At 47.7% G+C, this 7,314-nt stretch overlaps 1 protein-coding gene across 7 annotated transcripts in view; it reads left to right on the forward strand.

Moving 5' to 3' along the window:
* Positions 1-5,467, forward strand: part of DZANK1 (double zinc ribbon and ankyrin repeat domains 1) — a 78,413-nt gene extending 72,946 nt beyond the window's left edge. For all 7 annotated transcript variants that reach the window (XM_060611349.3, XM_060611327.3, XM_060611321.3 and 4 more), the window contains 3 exons: positions 195-322; positions 3,950-4,024; positions 4,477-5,467. In XM_060611349.3, the coding sequence (XP_060467332.2) occupies positions 195-322; positions 3,950-4,024; positions 4,477-4,600 (327 nt within the window). In that variant the 3' untranslated portion in view covers positions 4,601-5,467. The remainder of the gene's footprint in view (positions 1-194; positions 323-3,949; positions 4,025-4,476) is intronic.
* The last annotated feature ends 1,847 nt before the right edge of the window (positions 5,468-7,314 follow it).

Here is a 7,314-nt window from a genome sequence, read left to right on the forward strand (position 1 = left end):
GCCTGCCTTCCTGATGAGGACAGCACAAGTTCTATGGCACCATGACCCGCAGCTCTGTTATAGGTCAGATCTTAGGTTTCCTGATGTTCCTTTCTTTTGATGGAAAGCATATTTGTTACACTTCATAGGACGGCAGGTGGATCCTGCTGAGAGCAGGGTTTTGTGGCAAGTTTGTCCTTTTCCTTATGCTGCAGGGAGCAGATCCCAACTGTAGGGACAGTGAGGAGCGACCCCTTATAACCATGGCTGTTGTGAATAAGCACCACGAAGCGATTCCGGTTCTTGTGCAGAGAGGAGCAGACACCGAGCAGCGGTGGGGACCGTAAGTAAGACACAGTAAAAAGGCAGCCCTGGCAATGTCACGGCCAGCTGTGACCTCGCACGTGTGCCCTGTTCAATTTGAACCAGTCAGGAACCATTTTTAAACCCATTTGGGCCTTAATCAGAGACTTACCTGCTTCTATTTCCCAAATCTAGGGAAAACAAAAATTTTTAAATGGACTATTGGATTGCCTGATTTTTTGTAGCTTTTATAAAGGATACATTTTGTTAACTCATGAATTTATACTGTTGTGGGGCCGGCAAATCCTTTGCCCTTGGGATGTCAGGTGACATTTTCATCATGATCTGAGCTGTTGACATCCATAAGAGAGGAGTGGCCCCATTGTATTCCCTGTGGAAATGTACCCATGAAATTACTGCAGAAAGAAAACCTTATCCGTCTGTCTCTGGATGCTGACACCCTGGGGGCGAGCCTGCACATGAGAGTTCACCACATGATTTGGTGAAGCAGGAGGACAATACCAAGTCCTGTTGGGTGCTTCTGTCATTTCCCTAGTCTCAGGGCTGTCCTGCCTCTTGACTTCTCCCAGCTTCATGATTCTGTTGTTCTCTTGCAAATTACAGCAAAACCTGGGATAGTGAATAACTTGTTCTGCAAGTGTGCCGCAACATGAGCAAACATTTCTTATAAATTTTAACTTGATAAACTAGCGATGTCTTAGGATACGAGTAGTACATGATGCCAGATGTCACATGATCACAACTAAGTTAATGGTTCTTGAAATTCACTTTGATATACAAATGCTTTGGATAACAAGCATGTTTCTGGAACGAATTATGGTCACAAACCAAGATTTTACTGTACTTTGGACAGGTGGGGTGGAATGTTCCTTGAGGACGGGTTCCATATGTTAATTGCTTATATCCTGCCAAACAAGTTGCCGAACTAGAAGTTCTCCAGGGGTCCTGCAGATATCTGACACTGCTGCCCCCTGAGTTATTTCTGAGACCAGATTGAGGCCCCGTCAGAGCATCATGCAGCCAGCACAGGGGGCCAAGAGTTAAATAGCTTTGCTTCTGGCTTTCTCTGTTTCAAAATTTCCTCTAGTGTTTTTATTGAAAATATATCCCTGTTGGGGCACCTGGGTGGCTCAGTCGGTGGAGTGTCTGACTTCGGCTCAGGTCATGATCTCGCAGTTTGTGAGTTCGAGCCCCGCATCGGGCTCTGTGCTGACAGCTCAGAGCCTGGAGCCTGCTTTGGATTCTGTGTCTCCCTCTCTTTCTGCACCTCTCCTGCTTGCACTCTGTCTCTCTCTCAAAAATAAACAAACATTAAAAAATTGTTTAAAAAATATATATCCCTGTTAATTTTTCTATGTGTGCTTTTATAAGTTCTGCCCAATAGGACAGCTATATCAAGACATGACCCCATTTTTAGCAGAATGTTTGGCACACTTGGTATACATATTTAGTGGCTGGCATTTACTTGCTCACCTTTTCAGGATTCACATTCTTCATACTTTGTCAGCTTCTTCATTTACCCACACTCATTATTCATAAAAATAATGTCACCTTGTTAAGGTATACTTTATATTTGCACAAATCAGATAAGCTTTTCTTGGAGCACTTACGTATAATGTATGTGGTTGATACAAAATCTCTTAAGCAGATTTTGAATTGATGCTTATGTATAAGGTGTCCTAGCTTTATGAAAAGTCCAGCTGAGAGGAAGAAACTACTCTGGACACGGAACAGATTACCTGTTTTTCCTTGGTGTTCCTCAGTTTCCATTCTTGCTTCATTACCATTCTATAAATCGACATTCATCCACACGCAATCCCGTTGCGTCGCTACTAACTTTCTGCTCGTACCATCTGTCTGAACAGTGTGTGATAGCCCGTTGTCTCTCCCACTGCATTAGCCCAGTTAGCAGAGTTTAGCTCCATGGAGGGGGAGGGAGGAAAGCCAGACCAGAAGCCCTCCCTCAAAATAGAGCACAGAGATCTCTTCTTCCATTTTAGTTTACGCCAATAGAAGAAAGCAGATTTTTCCACCAGGAGCCAACTCTGTTAAGTCTGGTTTATAATTGTTAGTTCTAAGTGTTGAGACCTGGGTCAGCCTGGCTTCTGCCCCACAGCTGGACCTCTATAGATCCAGGAACATGACCTTAAGACTCCAACCATTCTACTGCTCTTCATGCACAAGCCATGGAGAGATCTGGCTTTCCTGTAAAAGAGGCTCAGTGAGTTGTTCCTTAGCAAACAAGGATTAGAAAGCTCTTCCCCACCCCCTCCCCCGACCCCCACCCCTACCCCTGCCCCAAGCTTGTTTGGCTAGGGGAAAGAAGCAGTCAAGGTAGTCTCTATGCAAGGTAACTCCTGTCAGGTAGCTCAGTGGGTAGCAGAAAGCCCCGCCTTAGTGTTTCTGTTTCCAATGTTTGTATCTTTCCTACCAGAATACACTCATATTCAACCCAAAGGGATGGCTAAGGCGAAGTACGCATTCTTCACCAAAGCCGATACCTCTTATGGGCAGATTTCACAAACACAGTCTCAAGGTCTCACTAGGAGAGGGGCAAAGCAAAGTGCCATTTGCTTTTGGACAACAGCTGCCCTCCTTCACTGGCAGTTTCAAACATTTCATCCCTTAGCTCTGCCCCAGTAGCCAGGAGGGACAAATGTAACCATCAGTCTGTTTCTTAGAGCTTCAACTGAGGAGATTTATTCTATTAGGTAATTCACAATTTACAAAGAAAGAATGTGCCTTCATCCTCCCTGATACTTAGATTTGAATAAACAGTTTGAGTTGTTTGTGCATTAATAGTAAAGTTTCTTTAAAGTACAAATTCACAGGGGGCGCCTGGATGGCTCAATTGGTTAAGCATCTGACTTCGGCTTAGGTCATGATCTTGCAGTTCGTGGGTTCAAGCCGCACATGGGGCTCTGTGCTGACAGCTAAGAGCCTGGAGCCTGCTTCAGACTCTGTGTCTCCCTGTCTCTCTGCCTCTCACCTGCTTGCACTCTGTCTGTCTCTCTCTCTCTAAAAAAATAAACATTAAAAAGAACTTAAAGTACAAATTCACAGAACATCATACTGTACCTGCTGTACAAAACACGTTCTAGAAGGTCTGGTAATATAGTACCAAGCTGTTCAGAGGAACAGATTTGTAGGGTATCACCTCTACTCTGAAGCATGGGGTCCTGATAAGAGGGTATTGCATCAAGTGCCATTGCCATGTTGGAGTTGCGTTGTTTGAGGGGCGGTGTACAAAGTTAGAGTTGGCAGTCACAATTCATTACTTTCAAAAACTGAACCGTGGTTACACAGAAAATCTAACCACGGCACCCCCTCCCCACCTAGTAAATGGAATGCACGTTCTCTCAGTTGAGAGGGAGTCACGAAGGAAGAAGATCATACATCTTCTCAGGAGATATGGCAACTCCATGAATGTATGCAGGTTCCAATGGTAAATGCCATATAAAGACCCAAGGAACTTGAGTGGTGAAGTGACCAACAGTTGAGCCCTATACTACCAGGGAGAAAGGAAAGATGAAAGATAAGGAGGGGGTCAGTGTCATTGGTGTGACTGAGACATTCGTTGTCCGTGTGCCCATAGCATCCTGCATTGCAACTGCTTTAGCAGGATGATTTTCTTCCCCCCAAACAGGCTCCGAAATACAGCTCTTCATGAAGCAACCCTCCTTGGCCCGGCGGGAAGGGAGTGTGTCGCTGCTTTACTGCGGTATGTTCCCGGCCTCTGGGGGAGACTTCTGAGGGCCACAGCGATCCCCCTGCTGACTATGATGATTTCAAAAGGCCCCAGTTCCTGAACAGTTAACTCTGTGAATGGGGGCCACCATCCCACCGTGGGTCCCCAGCACTGAGGGCTTCTAAAAGCACAACGAAAATACCCACACACCCACCCAACACACTTGGTTGTAGGACTTTGATACAATGGGAGCCAATGGCCAGGATTGGCAATTGAACGTGTTGAAATCACAGAGCCCCTCAAAAGGTCTCAGGGTAGAGCCACCCTTGAGAGTGAGTCATGGTGGCCTCTTGGGGACGGGTGTAGGAAGGTCGGTCTGGGAGTCTCCCAGACCGGCATCTCCCAGACCGGCCTCTGTGTCAGGGAAGAGCCATCCTTGAGTTCAAGCACCTGAGTGCCTCTATTCATGCCTGTTTCCTTGGCAGATGCAATGCAGGCATCCAAAAGAAGAACACGAATGGCCAGACGGCATATGACCTGGCTCTGAAAACTGGGGATGAGGTCATCACCTCACTCTTTGCTGCTAAGCTCGGCCTGGATGACTCTTAGACCCAAGAGCCTGCGCGGGACCTGATTTCAAGAAACCATCCAGCTCTAGCTGTTCTTTGTTTCTTTCTGAGATGTGTTATTTGTGGTTTGGAAATTGAGGTTGAGAGGAACGCATAAGATTTTTTTTTTTTTTTAATATGACAGTGTAAGCCACCATGTGGGCATTTCCCAATATGCTCTGGATGGTGACGAATTTAACATATGTTTTTTAAAGGGTCTGTTGCTGCTTATTTTGGAATTTTCTTTAAAATTTATTTTTCAATAGATAATTGCACATGGTTCAAAGCTAAACAGTATGAAGTGTTAAGTAGTAAAAACTCTGCCATCCCTGTCCCACAGCCACCCACGTCCCCTCCTCAGAGGCTCCAATGATACCAGTGTCATCTGCGTCTTTCCAGAAATAGTGGAGGATTATATAAGCACATGTGCGTAACATATGCATATGTACATATAGGGTATGTATAAAATACAAATACAGAGAACAGATATATTCTTTCTCCTCTTTTAAGACAAGTACTAGCAAACTACACACCCGTCTGATGTTTTACATCTTGTTCTATTCCTTAATATCTCTTGTAGGTGGTTCCAAATTAGTACATTAAGATTAACTTTATTTAAAGACTTTCATTTCTAATGTGAAATATTCCTATTGTTGTGGTTTGTTCTCCGGTTGACAAACAAGCTTTGAATAAGCCCATGTGCAGGAATGTGCAATTTTGACTCACTCATTTTTTCAGACTGTTATTTCAGTCTTTGGGTGATAACGCTGCAATCGTGGAGTCCCTAAATAGTTCCTGTTAAACTATGTTGACAGAGTATCTGTTAGTTTAGAATGAGTAATTCAGCACAATAAATAATAGACCTGGTTGAGTGGTTGCTGTTATCACTACCTGCACTTCCTTTCCCGAGATGGTGACTGCGGGAGGACAGGCGCAGAGTCTCTGGGAGGGAAGCCCCCGCATGGGGTTGGGGGGCACCGGCACTGGCTCTCCCCTGTCTGACTCGGCCGGCCGTCTTTGCTGTGGGGGCCACTGCAAGGTAACCAGTGTCCTGAGAGACCCGCGGAGCGTGGTCGGGTGGTTTGATGTCAGGGCTGGTTTGCACTGTCAACCTGGCTGTATGATACAACCTTTCCCAGACTTCTCTGCCTTTATGGTTCAGCTCAGGGTTGGCTGCAAGAGTCACTGCACCAGGTTCCAGATTCCCGAGGTGGAAGTGAAGCCGCAGCCATCACACTAGGAGGGTGGGTTAGGGCACCAGACGCTGCCACCGCTCACACCCTACAGGCTCTGGAATCAATCCTGCAGGAGGAGGGTACAGAGTTCAAGACTATTTTCCCCAGAGCTCAGGGAGCAGGGAAGGCCCGGAGGACCCGTGGGTTCCAGAAACAATCCTCTTGGAGCTCTCAGGGGTCACTTTCATACCCTGAGCACAGGATCCACATCTCTACTGTTCCTTGGGCTTCCACACTTCCTAGGGGAGGGTCCTGCCCTCTACCGGAGCAACAAAGCACAAACCTGACCTCTCATGCCTTTCACTAAAGCCCACCCACAACCCAAATTACCCTTGAGTTTCACTGCTTCAGAATCAAACCTCATTTACAAAGTGAACAGGTGGCTGAAGATTCAAGAACATAGTTTCAAATCCAGGAACTTTCTGATAAAATCCTATAGGGTTATGTAAAACATTACATAAACATTGAACAACATGTTTTCGGGAAAAATAAAGTGAAACACCTGTTTCAGGCAGGGCCTTTCTGATTTCAAAATTCATGTTATTTCTTGTCCTTTGTGAAGTTTTTGTTTTTTCCTCATGCCACTGTATCAGGGCTTGATACCGGAGAACCACCATAGTGACGCTGAGTGAGGGGTTATTAAAGGAACCGGGCCACAGCAGTCGCGGGGGTGAGTGAGGCTGGTCCTGCGTGGGCCTGGAGCCGCCGTAGCTCAGCAGGGCCGCAGCGCGGAAGGAAAGGTGGGCTCCAAGTGGGATGAACGAGGACAGACTGGAGCCCGCAGGCCCAGTCCTTCCCCTCTCTCCTCTTGGTCACCTGCGGCTTGCAGCAGCTGCTGGCACCCTTCAGCAGGGAGCTAGTTCCAGGTGTCCCAGGCTGGACTCTCCAGGAGCAGACCTGAGATGCTGAGGGACGAGAGACAGAGGAGATCGCATGTTCATAGGGCATCAGCGTTTGCGGAAGGAAGAAGGAGGTGGTGCAGCAGGAGAAGTCACCCCAGATGCAACCCCCACAAGCTGCAGCCAACTGTGGGTCGGGGTGCTGGAGAGGAGGATTGCCTGTCATCCCACTGTGCCTGGACAGCTGTAGCTCAGTCGCTCGTAGACAGCTGTCCCAGGAAAGCTGTGACTTCAGGCCAGGAAGCTCTCTGAAGTTGCTAATGGCTGGGGGCGGCCTGCTGCCCTGTCTGCTGCTTGCACTCCCTACCCCCAGGTGGTCAGCCCTGCCTGCGGGGCACGGTGCATCTCTGTGTGTTCCATGGAACTGCCCTTCCCACCCTGGCTGCTGGAAGGAGGTCTGGCGGGAGCTGTCCACATGCACCAGCAAGCCTGCCCCGGGGATGCGAGGGAGGGCAGCGGTGACCCTGATCACAGAGCCCCCACCCTGCAGGCTCAGCTCAGGCCCGGTGGTTGGTGCTCAGGGTGCTGCTGGGCCCCAGATGGGGTGAAAATCAGCTCACTGTCCGTTGGTTGGTGGCTCA

Source organism: Panthera onca, chromosome A3 (assembly GCF_046562875.1).
Source record: "Panthera onca isolate mPanOnc1 chromosome A3, mPanOnc1 haplotype 2, whole genome shotgun sequence".
Lineage (NCBI taxonomy): Eukaryota > Metazoa > Chordata > Mammalia > Carnivora > Felidae > Panthera > Panthera onca.